The sequence below is a fragment of the Epargyreus clarus genome, unplaced genomic scaffold (assembly GCF_041222505.1).
Source record: "Epargyreus clarus isolate Ecla_fem2 unplaced genomic scaffold, WU_Ecla_fem_2.2 ptg000025l, whole genome shotgun sequence".
Lineage (NCBI taxonomy): Eukaryota > Metazoa > Arthropoda > Insecta > Lepidoptera > Hesperiidae > Epargyreus > Epargyreus clarus.
This window is the reverse complement of record NW_027332232.1, coordinates 2820611-2836897: the sequence shown is the minus strand read 5'-3', so window position 1 is coordinate 2836897 and position 16287 is coordinate 2820611. Positions and strand designations below refer to the sequence as shown.

The 16287-nt window shown below is 36.0% G+C and overlaps 1 protein-coding gene across 1 annotated transcript; it reads right to left on the bottom strand.

Annotated features, from left to right (window-relative positions):
- Positions 1 to 1785: 1785 nt before the first annotated feature.
- Positions 1786 to 15194, bottom strand: LOC140752677 (phenoloxidase-activating factor 2-like). Its single transcript, XM_073087006.1, has 10 exons — positions 15127 to 15194; positions 12718 to 12836; positions 11596 to 11677; positions 10820 to 10886; positions 9983 to 10107; positions 9076 to 9184; positions 6712 to 6817; positions 6035 to 6204; positions 2695 to 2856; positions 1786 to 2151 (listed from the first exon to the last, which is right to left on the bottom strand). Exons 1-10 carry the CDS (start codon positions 15129 to 15131, stop codon positions 1996 to 1998), a joined length of 1101 nt encoding a protein of 366 aa, XP_072943107.1. The 5' UTR covers positions 15132 to 15194; the 3' UTR covers positions 1786 to 1995.
- Between the last annotated feature and the right edge of the window lie 1093 nt (positions 15195 to 16287).

Below are 16287 nucleotides of genomic sequence, written 5' to 3'. Positions count from 1 at the left end.
GGTTCGAATCCGGCGGCACCACCGCCACACCTATTTCTACCTAATAACAGCAGTGTTAGGCGCTGCTGTGTTCCGGTATATAGACAAAATGGTGTATAGACAAAATGTTACATATTAATACGCTTTTATTAGCTTCAGACGTATGTATGTTGGTATGTTAGTATGTAACGGAATCTTTGAACATGATTTTAACCCCCTTCAAAACGTCGGATTAACTTGAAATTTGGCATACTTATTAAGGACCGATGACAATTCAATATTTTAAACATTCTGACCCGTTATCCTTACTAGGATAATCAGGATCAGCGATTTTTGTTTTCCTGAGACCCGGAAGGTCTGCGTTAAGACCAATAAAGGAATCTACCAGGCGCGCCGATCACCTAACCTAACCTAACCTGACCTGACCTGACCTGACCTGACCTGACCTTGACCTGACCTGACCTGACCTGACCTGACCTGACCTTGACCTGACCTGACCTGACCTGACCTGACTTGACCTGACCTGACCTGACCTGACCTCAACTTCGACGCGTCCGTTGTTAATAGCATCATGAAGCGGTGTCTCATCATCCTTATTCATTCAGCACTTCAACATCTGCACCTTCCTTTAACAAGATTTCCACTATTTCATTGTTCCCATTTCTTGCTGCCAAATGTAAAGGCATATATGATTTCAGCTCATCGTCATGGTCACAACTTATATTATTAACTCGAGCTGTAAAATTAATTAAACTACTAACAGTTTTAAAATCTCTGCAGGCAGCAGCAACACAAAGAGAAGAAATTCTAGAATTATTTTTGATATTAACATCATCATGCTGTAATATTAAATCGATGATTGGACGACGTCCTTTTGAAATGGCTAGATGTAAAGCAGTTGACCGTTTTTCTCTTGAGTATTGCCATCAGCGCCTGTTTTTAAAAGATGCTCTATCATCCTTTTTCCGTGATTACTTTTATCCAAGATAGAGGACCTGGGATATGGTATAAATTATGAAAGAAAGCAGTTAGCATTGGCAATTCGGATGTCATTCAACAACTCCTCTGGGATTTTCACGTTAACAATAAAAATAAACACCAATGTAAAACACCACTTCATATAGCTGTGTTAAACAATGACCCAATATTCATTTTTGCACAGCTAAGCAAAGGTGCTGATGCTGATTCGAAAGATAAACTTGATAATACGCTACGTAATAATCGTTAAAATAATCGCTAAAATAATCACTAAAAAATGAAAAATAAATAATAGTTAAAAAAAACTAAAAAATACGCTTTTATAAAAAAATCGACCAAAAAATGAAAAATAAATAATAGTTTAAAAAAATTTAAAAAATACACTTTTTATAGAAAATCCAACTAAAAAATAGAAAATATTTTTTTTTAAATATGAATTAAGAATAGTGTAAATAAGATAAAAATATTATTTATTGTAAAAAAAGCGTGGGGTGCATGGTGTCAATAGTTATAAATATTTTATTGATAGATATTGAGTAGAAGGATTATCATTTTGATAATATCTTAAAAAGCACCCCACGCTTTTTTTAAATAAATAATATTTTTACCTTATTTACACTATTCTTAATTCAAATTTAAAAAAAAATATTTTCTATTTTTTAGTTGGATTTTCTATAAAAAGTGTATTTTTTTAGTTTTTTATAAACTACTATTTATTTTTATTTAGACACAAATCATCGATACATTTATTTAGAAATTTATTTAGACGCATTATAAACTCGCTAGCAATTCATGCAGCGATTCATGCGTCAAAAAAATACCATTTATTTTGTATAATAAAAAAACATGCGCCAAAGAAGCAATATATACTCTTATTAAGACACTAAACATCGCAATATTTATATATTTAGACACGAAACGTCACATCCTTATCATTAACAAACAGTAACATTTTTTTGTTTAGACACATAACGTCGTAATAGTTATTCGTTTAGACGCAAAACATCGTAACAATTAATCATTTAGACGCGTCGTATGCTAGCAATATGTCGCGTTGACTCCTTCCTTCTGCAGCTCGGTACGGAGCCAGGGCACCAGGGCTGGTACCTTCGCGAATACCCAGGGTAGGCCTCGCCGCCCACAGAAAACATTGTAGACCGCCATACCGTACACCACGGGTTTGTTTCCGTTGCGCTGAAAAAAAATATTATTTTAGGCAAATCCAGGTTAAGAAGAGGCTCTGATGCAACGGAGTAAAGGACGCTAAGTATTTTCCAAATTAAAAAGTGATTTTTTTGTCAAGTCACTAAAAAAACTGTCAGTAATTATTTTAACACTCTAAATACAAACAATACTGTTTAAAATAACTTAAAGTCGCTTATAAAAATTGGCCAAGTGCAAGTCAAACTCGCACTTTGAGGGTTCCGTACCATCAACATTTTCATTTTTTTCATTTCAATAGACAAAAAGGTTAAGGGTCAAGAAATAGCGGTTTCTTCTATGTTGACCCCATTTATTTTCAACTGGTTTTATTTTTTTTATTTTTAGTATTTGCTGTTATAGCGGCCACATTTATTACTCCACGGCCACATTACATACTCTGTAAAAAAATCAAGTATCTATCTATTACGGTTCTGGAGATAGAGCCCCGTGACAAACGGACAGACGAACAGATGGCGGAGTCTTAGTAATATGGTTCCGTTTTTACCCTTTGGGTACGGAACCCTAAAAGCTTACCTCTAAAGAACACACAAGGGGGGCACCACCGTCTCCAATACAAGGATCCACGCTGTCTAATCCAGCACACATCAAGCTATGGTGTAGCCCGAACTCGGTCGTGAGATGTGTGTTACGTAATTGTCTCTGACATCTTGCTAAATTCAAAGTCGTCATTTGAACCTAAAAAGAACATTGGAACTAGATATGCGCCGAATAGTGGTTTCGCCGAATAACCGAATACCGAATAATATTCGGTTTAGCCTTTGACGAACCGGATATTCGGCCGAATTATTCGGTTTACCATTTCATTATTGTCAATTTGCCAATTATGTGTGTTCATTCAAGCTTTAAAATGTTGGTATGTGTTTTAAAAATAAACACTGATTTAAGGTTTAAAATAAATGTTGACTATACTTACTATATTTTAAATAATAAGTGTGTTGACTTAAAGTTTCAAAATAAATGTTGATTTGAAGTTTAAAGGATTTGATTTTGACTTAAATTTAACATAAATCTTACATAAGAAGTTTTATGTTTAGTTCTGTACCATGCCATGTATACAAGAATATAGAAATACTCGAACCGAACATGTTCGGCACCAAAACCGAATAATTCGGCCGAGTACGTATAGCAGAAAAGGTGCCGAATACGCCAAATATCGAATACCAAACGAATATTCGGCGCATCTCTAATTAGAATATAATTTATATATAAGATATACTTACTTTTGTAAAATAAATTACTATTATATAAAGATTACCTCGAGAACATCCAAATATACCTTTGTAATGCTTTATGAAATAAAAATTTATTATTATTATTAAAAAAAAAAAAAAAAAATGCCGTGACCACGCTTGGCGTTTGCCACAAACTCCAAACCTCTATAGTTGTATTGTCTATAGTCCGATTCATAATCAGTTGTCCAAAATGTAAACAAAGGTGTTGACCTATCAAGAAAACACGTTTCAAATGGTAGTTACTTATTTTTGACGATATTAAAGTAACACAACGATAATAAAATAATAATCTAAATAAAATAAGATCAATTCACATTTCCCAATATTTATATTATTGACATTCATTTGATTTATTTTTCTAGTACTGATATTTTAGTTTGACATTTTATTGGAATTTTACATTATTATTCTTCTTACACTCTAAAATTTAATTTATTATATTTGATGTTTAACGAATTTTGACTCCTTTGAATTTTGGATGTAATTTGTATTTATTAACAATTAATATTTAACATAATCCTTACTAATATTATAAATCCGAAAGTAACTCTGTCTGTCTGTCTGTCTGTCTGGTTGTCTTTTCTTCACGCCCAAACCACTGAACCGTCTTTAATGAAATTTTGTACAAAGATAGTCTGAGACCCGAGAAAGGACATAGGATAGTTTTTATCCCGAAAATCCCACGGGAACTAGGGATGGCGATCTAAAATCGATTAATCGGAGAATCGATCTTTTAGACCCAAAACATCGATTATTTTATTCGATATTAGTAAGGATTTAATCGTAAACTATGCATTTGATCAAGTGATGATCACCAAAGTTGAAGGTACGAATTTTGATTTGTATGTATGTTAGTATGTTATGTTATTTTCTTTTAAACGCGGGCGAAGCCGCGGGCAAAAACTAGTTATCAATATTTTAATTAATTTCACTACACTAACGCATTAGGTTGGCCTGTAATGTTAGATATAAGTTTTGAGTAAATAAATAAAAAGTTTGGAAAATCCAAAAGTGCACGTCTCATAATGCTCATTTAATTATGAAATATAAAAAAAAAAAACTTAACTCGTTCAAAATTAATTGCCGAAAAAACAGCTGTAGTAGGAAGAAGGTACTGCACAAGCGCCCCTGGTGGAATAAATGTACATAATATCTATAGATATACAGTCTTGTAGTTTTAGTTTTTTATTAATTGCAATTAAACGACACTGAATTAATTAATCATTCGCATTCAGTGACCTACAATCGTCGATTAGAATTTAAAAAAACAAAAATTAACTCAAATGATGGATTTTTTCACAAGTTACAGTGTTTTCAGGTTTCACACATGACGGACAGGAAAATTTTTTGACCTATTTTGGTGTTTTTTTCCAATTCTATTGCAGTAAATCAATTTTTAAAAAGTATGAAATTAATCTCCATTAAATTATCTCGACAATAGTATGCAAAATATCTTGATTCCGTGAACTATCAAGGCTATAATAATAAAATTAGCCGCCAAAATGAAGCGAAAAAAATTTTGCGATCGTAAAGCACTCTCTGATGCTTCGCATCATGAGTCGTGCAATATTAACTCAATTACGTTCTATACAGTAATTATAATAAAAACGAGGTTTAGGGTAGACAATTAAAATATGATAATGGTAACACAATCGGGATCCCAAGTTTAAGTTTCGTAACTGATGTTATTTATTTTCGTGATCGTGATCGACCTCGAATGTTTTCTCGTTTTCATAGCGCGTTTGTTAAATTGTGTGTAGTTGTTAAAGATTTTGCTTTTTGTTGAGTTTGTTAAAGTTTTTGTTTCTTGTTAATTCGTTAAGGTTTACAATACCTGTAATCGTATTTTGACAATGACATTTCTTTGTTTGCATTTTTGACACCTAATTATGAATCAGACTATAATTTGAGGTGATAATCCTCTGTGGTTATTGACAGCAGTGTTAAGCGCTGCTGTGTTCTGGTTTGAAGTGTGGTAAGGGAGACGTACTTTTCCGAGGCGTTCCAGCTTAGTCCTCAAGGGTAGCGCATCTGTGGCCGATCTAAGTAGAAAACTAATCTTATCTTGCGCTAATTACAGATGTCCATGAACAGCGGTAAGCTAATTAGGTGCATACTCGTTACATAACAAAAAATCAACGGGTTGCAATCCCGGAGTGTCGGCAGAAGTGAAAACTTTCGAAACCTAACCTTAAATAATAAAATATCGTATATATAAAATTCTCGCGTCACAATATTAGTTACCGTACTCCTCCGAAACGGCTTTACCGATTTTCACCAAATTTTCATGTTTAGTACGTCTGAGAATCGGCTACTATCTATTTACATAGATAGTAGCCGATTTACACCCTTTCTATTTTTCATACCTTTAAGTGACAAGGGTTGTTCACCCTTAACATGTTTTAATTTATATGGCAACACAACGTTTGCCAGGTCAGCTAGTAATAAATAAAAAATGAAACTTAGGTACACCCATTGACATATTTTTTCTATGCTAACACCGGATGACTTGACTTTTGCAGTTTGCTTTCCGTCTTACGAATTTTCGATCAGGCCACGTGACCTGACGCGAGTCTAACATTTTTTACCCATCGCTAAAGAAGTTTTCTTCCAAAACTTACCTTTTTTAATGCTGAACTATTAGGATCAGTGAACGAATTTCCCCAACCCATTGAAAAGCATGGGGTGTCAGAGGGTGGTAGATGTTCGCCTAGGCAGACAACTTTCACGTATTTGGTTTCAAAAAACGGTTTTTCCAAAAAGAGAAGAGCAGCGTCGAAACGGTATCTCTCTGTAAACATAAGTTGTCATGAAGGTAGTAGATCCCTTTGTGGTTCGGCTCCGGCGGCACCACCGCCACACCTATTTCTGCCTCAAAACAGCAGTGTTAAGTGTTACTGTATTGTAAAGATTTATTGGAACAGTAAAAGGAAAGTCATTGAGGAAGTTCATTCCACACTTAACATGTACGCGGCAAAAATGACCGTGCAAACCGAACCATGGCATTAGGAAAATGGCGAAGGTGGTAGCACCACCGCCACTCCTATTTTTACCTAATAACAGCAGTGTTAGGCGCTGCTGAGTTCCGGTTTGAAGGGTGTGGTAAGGGAGACAGACTTTTCCGAGGCGTTCCAGCTTAGTCCTCCGGGGTAGCGGCGGATCTGTGGCCGACCTCAGGTAGCAATATCTAATCCTATCTGGGGTTGATTACATATGCCCATGGTCGGCAGTAGCCACTTACCATCAGGTGGACTGCATGCTCGTCTGCTACTCCTATATTATGAAAAATAAGTCTTACCGTACTCATAGTCATTATGAAGTACAATTTTTTTCACTTTTCTGTCAAAATGATAAAACGTTTCGTCCTCTTCAGTTATCAACCATTCGCCCGCCCGACATTGTATCTGACAACATTTTTTAAAATAAGTATATAATTATAGCTTAAAAACTGAAAACCACGCTAAAATCGCACAAGGAAACTTGTTAATCTTGATTCCTGGCGATCCTGAAGAGGAGATTGGGATAAAATTATTAAAATCGTGTATTGTTATCGGTCCCTGATAAGTGTTCAAAATTTTAAATTAATCGGACAGTTCAAAGTGGGTAAAAATCGAGTTGAAAGATTCCGTTACATACATACATACAGGTCAAGCTAATAAAAGCGTGGTATAAATGAGCGAAACTCGAGCGCATTGACAGCACATATTATGGACATTTTTCCGTTTACTTACATATTACTACACTAGCAGTCTGGTTGTCTGTAGGACTACCATGAGTTTACAAAAGTATTACTCGCTAGCGACTGCGTAAAATAAATGTATGAAAAATTGTACAGCGCCTCTGGTGGTTACTCGTAGAACTAAAATCCGTAGTGACGTAACTCGATACGTAAAAAACCTATCGAAATCAAATCGCTAGCGAATGTCATTATGATCTATTGCCATACAAATTCGGTCCCATGAGTCATTAATTTGACAGACGTTGTCAAGAAATACCGTAACGATAGTAGTTATGTTATTCACTAGCAAAATGACAATAGTTTTCTATTTACCATTTCTATAGTGGCGTTTCTATGCCACCTCATGGTAATGCTACTGGAAGAAATCGCATCTAAGCGATAAGGCCGCCTATTTGTATACTGTCTCATGTATTGTTTTATATGTTGCTTATATTTGGTGTACAAATAAAGAACATGTTGTTGTTGTTGTTGTTGTAGCTGACCCGGCAAACTTTGTACCGCCTCAAAGTCTATTTATCAAATATATTTCATATAAAATATAGCCTATGTTACTCGTGGATAATGTAGCTTTCGAATGGTGAAAGAATTTTTAAAATCGGTCTAGTAGTTTTTGAGCCTATTTATTACAAACAGAGTTTTCCTCTTTATAATATTATTTATATTTATTACTACACAGACAAATATTATATCTTATATGTATATAAAATTCTCGTGTCACAATGTTAGTTACCGTACTCCTCCGTAACGGCTTTGCCGATTTTCACCAAATTGTATATGCATATTCAGTAGGTCTGAGAATCGGCTACTATCTATTTTTCATACCCCTAAGTGATAAGGGTTTCTCACCCTTAACATTTTTTTATTTATATGGCAACACAACGTTTGCGGGGTCAGCTAGTATATTCTATAAGGGACAGAGTTTTTAAAACAAAGTGGTAAAAAAGACTAGAGTTTGACGTTGAGTTTCAAGTTTCATTCATAAGTAAATATTGAAGTAAATTTTGCCTCTTTATCACTTTACTTGCGGAAGGACTATGTTGTCTCTTTCTTGTCAGTTATGTAATCATGGTGGACAGTCAGACAGTAAATTTTGGACAATTTTCAAAAACTGTAACCTTACCATGAGTTTTTACGTTTTGACAAATATAACTGTTTTGGTATTTGTTTACGTATTGCTCATACAATTTCCAATCAGCGCCCCTGCCGGATTGTAACAGAACTATAGAGTCAGTAACGTAACATTAAATGTCTAAATTGACAAAATTATGTTTTGGCGCTTTATGTTTTGCAGCACTTTTTTGCGAACATGTGAGGCAGACAAAAAGACTTGAGCACTTACTTATTGTTACGTTTACTCAGTCTACTGAAGCAAACGGAACAGAATAATGGATTGAGTAAACGTAACGTAAAATTGTGGGATGTTTTGAAAACTCGTGGTAAGGATACTGATGACAATACATGATTTTAATTGTGTCCAATTCTAATTTTGTCTCATCAGGATTGTCAGGATTAACCTTTCCTTGTATGATCTTGCGTGGCTTTTAGTTTTTAAACTTTAATTATTTTGTGTTTTGTGGGCATGTAACTTATTTATACATAGATTAGTAAAGATACTTCGCCGCCTTGAAATTCAATGAAGCCACAAACTGCTTATTAGTAAGTTCTTTTTTTGAATTATTGACAAATAAAAACATTTGTAGAGAAAATTTACGAATAAATAACTAATACTGCGTAATTTACATAAATAAATAATTATTTCAAATATATTAGGGACATTAGCACGGAGACGTGGAAAAACTTTTTACGCAACTATTTCACTTCTCAACTGGGTACATTTTCTTGTTAGGAGTGAGTAATCTTTACTCACTCCTAACAAGAAAAAAATTTTATATCATGGTCTTAAAGTAAAAGTAAAGCAAATACCTTTTCTAAGTTTTCGACTTTGTGCGCCGCAGTAAGAACTACTGAAATATGGATCAACGTCCCGACACCAATAAACGACTCCTTGGACACAGTTTCACCTTCCGGTGTGCTGAAAAACAAACAATTATTTATTTGATGGCACATCATAGAAATAATCGTAATTATAGTGTCGCGGATGTAACTTTCTCATCATCAACCCATTACTGTCCCACTGGGCACGGGTCTCCTCTCAGAATGAGAAGGATTAGGCCATAGTCCACCGCGCTGGACACGTGCGTATACCAATACAGACAGACAGACATCACATACCTTTGAAAACATTTTTTCAAGATTCCTCAGGTATGCTGGTTTTCTCACGATGTTTTCCTTTGTTTAAGCAAGTGATAATTAATTTATAATACGTGCGTAACTTTGAAAAATGCAGTTTGTGCCTGGGATTTGAACGTTGGACCCCTCGATAAAAAAATCATGGGGCTATCATTGCTTTTACATATGTGTGTATTGTGCAATAAATAAATAAAAACAGACGAAAGCTTAGATTCTTATATATTGTTATGTCAGTGTCAGTGATTAAAAAACTCGGCCTCTCGATCGAGGGGTATGTGGTTCAAATCCCAGGCACGTACCTCTTGATTTTTCGAAATTATGTGCGTATTAGAAATTAATTATCACTTGCTAAAACGTGACGGAAAACATCGTGAGGAAACCTGCATACCTGAGAGATCTATAAAAAAATCTCAAAGGTATGTGAAGTCTACCAATACGCACTTGGCCAGCGCGGTGGACTATGGTCTGATCTTTCTCATTCTGAGAGGAGACCCATGCCCAGTGGGACAGTAATGGTTGATGATGATGATAATATTCTTATGTATGTATAACAGTGTAAAGTAGATAAAAGTTTACTCACTTGTGTAACGCGATTGCAAATGGAAATTCCCCAAATTCCGTTTCCGTATCATTACTGTGACTCCTGGGCGAGGGTTCTACAGTTAACCCAGAGTCTCCTGCATCCACCGTATCAATACTTGTTACCTTAAAATTGTGTATTATGTATGAAATCTTGTCTTCTGTATATATAAATGAAGGATTGTCTGTATGTCCTTTATAGAATCGTAAACTATGCATTTGACCATGTGATGATCTTTAGCAAAAGTTGTGCATGAGCCCACGAATGTTTCTGAGTCGGTACGGTACAGATGGCGCCATTGTCATTACCGTTTTTTTTATAATAAAGGAGTAGCAGAGGAGCATGTAGTCCACCTGATGGTAAGTGGCTACTGCCGCCCATGGACATCTGTAATCAACCCCAGATAGGATTAGATATTCCTACCTGAGGTCGGCCACAGATGCGTCGCTACCCCTGAGGAATAAGCTGGAACGTCTCGGAAAATTATGTCTGCCTTACCACACCCTTCAAACCGGAACACAGCAGCGCCTAACACTGCTGTTGTTAGGTAGAAATAGGTGTGGCGGTGGTGTCGCCGGAGTCGATCCACAAGTCCACCCGCGTGGCGGAGCGGTCACCTTACGGGTCTGACGTGCATAGGGTCCCGGGTTCGATCCCCGGCCAGACAGATATCTAAATGATGAATTTAGATTTCTGTTTCTGGGTCTGGGTGTTTGTGTATTAGTCTCTGTGTGTGTCCATGGCACCCACGACACAGGGAATCCTAGTGTGGGGCTGTGAGTGTCGAAAGTGTAGAAAGGGTTTTACCACCTTCTATCTATCTAAATCTATACTTACATTTTCAAATTTATTATTAAGCTCGCCAGCAACACAACACTCATTTTCGTTACAATCAGAAGATGACCTGTAATAATTATAATGCCAAATTTTTTAGGGTTCCGTAGCCAAAGAGTAAAAACGGAACTATTGCTAAGCGTCCCGTCTGTCCGTCTGTGACAAAACTCTTCCTGAACCGTAATACAAGTGACTTTTATAGAGTATGTGTACCATTATAAAAAAAAAATATTAGTATTATAAATACCTACTTGGTATTATAAAAAAATTAAAAAAAAAACACTATTACTACGAATACTAAAAATAAAAGATCTTAAAATTACATCGGGGCCGCCATACAAAACAGCGCTATATTTCGACGTTTTTCGCTTTATCTATTGAACTTTAATATGTAGACAGTTCAAATTTTCACCACGTGTTTATAAAAGAAGAGTTCTAACTTAAATAAATAACAAGAAGGATGAGGTTCCATCCACATCAACTGGACCCGTGGCGGTCCTCCACGGTTCGGTTTGCACGGTCATTTTTGCCGCGTACGTGCAAAATGTGGAATGAACTATCTCCTGAGCTATTCTCTCAGGACTGTGACATGGGGTCTTCCAGTGGGGTGTAAAAAGAGCTCTCCTTCAAATCCGGCGATGCATTGACGACTCCTCTGGTGTTGCAAATGTCCATAGGCGACGGTGACTGCTTTCCATCAGGTAGCCCGTCTGCCTTGTCGTTAGGTTAAATAAAGAAAAAAATAAATTATGTATCTTCATTCAAGATAATCTACTCACCGGTAAACAAATTTTGGTCTACAGATTGAAGTCTCTACACAGCTTCCTGTCTTACCATCGTTGGTGATGCAAGCAGATTTTCCTACAAAATACAATACAATACAGTGCAATGCAGTGCAGTTCAGTGCAATGCTATGCAATGCAATGCAATACAGTGCACTGCACTGCATGCAGTGCAGTGCAGTGCAATGGAATGCTATGCAATGCTATGCTATGCAATGCAATGCAATGCTATGCAATGCTATGCTATGCAATGCTATGCTATGCAATGCTATGCTATGCAATGCTATGCTATGCAATGCAATGCAATGCAATGCAATGCAATGCTATGCAATGCAATGCTATGCAATGCAATGCAATGTAATGCAATTCAGTGAGGTGCAATGCAATGCAGTGCAGTGCAATGGAATGCAATTCAATTCAATGCAATACAATGCAATTCTATGCAATGCTATGCAATACAATGCAATGCAATACAATACAATACAACACAGATTTTTTGATAATATAAAGGTCGCAGACGCATGACCACCTAGTCCTGTCTTAGTCTTAGTTTGTCTTCTTACCTTCAAACTAGAGCACAGTAGTGCTTAACACAGCTATTATCAGTCAGAAATAGGAATGACGTTGGTGCTTTAAGATTCGAACCAGAAATGGTCCTTTCATCTTAAAATAATCCGTAGTAAAGTTATATGTATGTCACGTTATTTTTTAAAACGCGGGCGCCGCTCTGCTCAGCTTATACCTCGCGGACACGTGTACGTATTCATAATGTGGTATTTTTAAGGTGGCAGGACCCTTTGTTGTTCGATTCCGACGGCACCACCGCTACACCTATTTCTCGTTATGACAGCACTGTTAAGTGCTGCTGTATTCTGGTTTGGAGTGTGGTAAGGGAGACATACTTTTCTGAGGCGTTCCAGCTTAGTCCTCAGGGGTAGCAGCGCATCTGTGGCCGACCTCAGGCAGGAATATCTAATCCCATCTGGGGTGGATGCTCATGGGCGACAGTAGCCACTTACTATCAGGTGGACTGCATGCTCGTCTGCTACTCCTATATTATAAAAAATATGTAATAAAAATAATTTTCATTTCATTTATATGCAATAAATAGCTACTTACCAATATTTGTCTTATTACTGGTACCTATATTCAATGTTTGACCAAATGTTGGCCCGTTTGGCGATGGTTTGCAGTCAACTTCATAGCCAGTCCACACCAAAAACACAAGAAGGGAAAACCTGGAAATATTTTTTTACATGTATAATTCGGCCCCTCCTATGTATTGACACGCTTTATATTAGCTTCACTTGTATGTTTGTCAGTGAGTAACTCCGTTTTTCAGTAGAAAGAGATCAACATACATCCTTATCTTAACCTGCATGTATGAAAGAATGAAATAAAATACTTTTCTACTTTTTAGTTGATTTATCATAAAAGCGTGTATTTTAGTTTTTTCAACTAAATAAATATAGTTGAAAAAACTAAAATACTTCATATCAAATTAAAACTTTTTATTCAAAATAGGAATTTTACAGAGCACCACTTCACAAGGTGTTTCGTTGTGGAGAAGAAGCGGCTAAAGAAACTCCATAACACACGTCTTTTAAAAAAAAGTTTTTTATAATGTCATACTTAACCTATTGGTACATGTGGAGCTGGAGCTACGACAGACCACACCATTTTGTCAGTCAAATAATCGCTTAGTTTATAGTACGCTTTTTTACATAGCGTTAGTTTAACGACATGTTCGAACAATTTTTCTGTGAGATTCAAAATGTGTTCGGGTATTTTATTGTATAATTTGATTACATAAATTGCCTTATTTTAATGTTTTTTATCGACATAAGTAACGTTATAAAGCGTATAAAATACTAGCTGACATCAAATATATTTCATATAAAATATAGCCTATGTTACACGTGGATAATGCAGCTTTCGAATGGTGAAACAATTTTTAAAATCGGTCTAGTAGTTTTTGAGCCTATTCAGTACAAACAAACAAAGTTTTCCTCTTTATAATATTAGTATAGAAAACAAATATACCAAAGTTCAAAGAGATACCTGCAGAAATGCAGGGAGTCGAAATAGTTGGCCAAGTGCGTGTCAAAATCGCACACGGAGGGTTCCGTACGACCAAAATTGTAATTATATTTTACTTGTTATTGCCCGCGGCTTCGCCCGCGTTTAAAAGAGAATAATATAACATACTAACATACATAAAACTGTAAATTCGTACCTTCAACTTTACTAAAGATCATCACATGATCAAATACATAGTTTACGATTAAATCCTTACTAATATCGATTAAAATAAACGATGTTTTGGGTCCAAAAGATCGATTCTCCGATTAATCGGTCTTAGATCGCCATCCTTAGTTCCCGTGGGATTTCCACGATAAAACTATCCTATGTCATTTCTCGGGTCTCAAACTATCTTTGTACAAAATTTCATGAAAATCGGTTTAGTGGTTTAGGCATGAAGAAGAGACAACCAGATAGACAGACAGACAGAGTTACTTTCGGATTTATAATATTAGTAAGGATTTATTTTTAGTATTTGTTATTATCCCAGCCATTGAAGTACATGCTTTGTGATATTTGAACTGTCTACCCACTACGTAGTAGGTATTCAGTAGGTATAAGAATCGGCTACTATCTATTTTTCATACCCCTAAGTGATACGGGTTATTCACCCTTAACATTTTTTCATTTATATGGCAACTAAACGTTTGCCGGGTCGGGTAATATTTTTATATTTGTTTCGCATTATTGGAGTTTACTCCTTAAGAAACGATTTGAGTTATAAGGCCCGGTACGGAAATTTTATGAGGAGTAAAATCAAGTGTAACACGAAAAGTTGAGGCGTTATGTAGAAAGAGACAAACATATATATCTGTAGGATTGAACGTGTAAAAGAATGAGATGGAATACATTACACAGCGTATCTCATTCTCGGGGTCTCCTCTTTGCGCGATACTTCGTAGTCTCACTGTATAGTTCACTACCTCCAGTCTGAGAGTTGAATGTGTGCGTATGTTTGTACGTGTGTGTTGCGCGCCTGCGTATTACGAAGTTCTGCCACAACTTGTATACTGCTGCCGAGTACAGGGTATGCATGCTGTATAATAAATGCATATAGTAGCATCTATTGTATACATCTATATACAACGTACATAAACAGCAATCTAACCATCAAGTTTTAATGTTTTGATTTTAAAGTTTTCTTGTACTTCTATGCATTGATACGTTTTTTATGTACTATTAAATTTTATTTTATATTATTTTGTAACATACTTTATGTAATACGCATTATTGAAGTAATATAAATAATCCGAATAATTACAGATATATGTTTGTTTCTCTTATCATTTTAGCAGATGCGTTCATTTACCCTTTTTTTCTATTCGATATATATCATAATTATCGTTCGTAACGAGTAAACTCTAATCGTGCGTCGTACCTGACACACACACACTTCTTTTTTTTATAATTTGTCAATCTATAAAGTTTTATAAATAATAATCTTACCTCATTGTGTTATAACAACCACACTATCAATTGCTTTGCGTCTCCGACCTTTCTGACCTCAGAAACTGGGCGAAAATACTGTTATCAGAATTATACTATGAAGTTAAGGGTTGTCACTTGAATACATGCGTGTGATAGCCTAGTGGTTAAGAAACTCGGCGTCTCGATCGAGGGGTCCGAGGTTCGAATCCCAGGCACCTCTGATTTTTCAAAATTATGTGCGTATTAGAAATTAATTATCACTTGCCAAAACGGTGAAGGAAAACATTGTGAGGAAACCTGCATACCTGAGAGATTTATAAAAAAAAATCTCAATAGGTATGTGAAGTCTACCAATACGCACTTGGCCAGCGCGGTGGACTATGGCCTAATCCGTCACATTCTTAGAGGAGACCCGTACCCAGCAGTGGGAAAGTAATACGTTGATGATGACTTTTTTGCATTAATTTTTTATAATATAGGAGTAGCAGACGAGCATGCAGTCCACCTGATGGTAAGCTATTACTGCGCATGGACATCTGTAATCAACCCCATAGGATTAGATATTCCTACCTGACGTCGGCCATAGATGCGCCGCTACCTGAGGACTAAGCTGGAACGCCTCGGAAAAGTATGCACTGCTGTTAGGCAAAAATAGATGTGCCGGTGGTGCCGCTGGAATCGAACTACAAAGGATTCTACCATCTCTCTCTCTGGTTTGCACGGTGTGGTATGGAAGACATACTTAACCGAGGCGTTCCAACCCAGTCCACAGGTTTAGCAACACATAGGGCCGACCTTAGATAGGACTCTAATCTTATATAGGATAGATTACAGATGTCCATGGGCGGCAGTAACCACTTATTATGCCCGGTTGCTTTATTTATTTACTCAATTAAAATATGCTGTTAAAATATGTTTAAATTGTTTTTAAATGCAAGCGTGAAAAGATTTTTTATATATAACAAATATTAATTTTAATAATAACATTTAGCAACCCTATATATCAAACTTTTAAGTAGGTAATTTATGTCGAATTCGAGGAAAAAGATGTATTTACACTGTTATTTTCCTGTTTCGCGGCCTTATCCTTGAAACTAACTAAAATAATATTATGTAGGTAATAGATTATTATACCTAATTTAGTATTATTACAATAGAGAGTATATAAGAGTCACCGTC

Excerpts from the sequence above, each read along its gene's own strand:
- LOC140752677 (XM_073087006.1), bottom strand. Across the intron at positions 9,185-9,982 it reads TTTGCAATCGCGTTACACAA|CACACCGGAAGGTGAAACTG; the intron begins GTGAGTAAACTT and ends TTTGTTTTTCAG. Across the intron at positions 6,818-9,075 it reads AAGTCGAAAACTTAGAAAAG|ATACAATGTCGGGCGGGCGA; the intron begins GTATTTGCTTTA and ends AAATGTTGTCAG.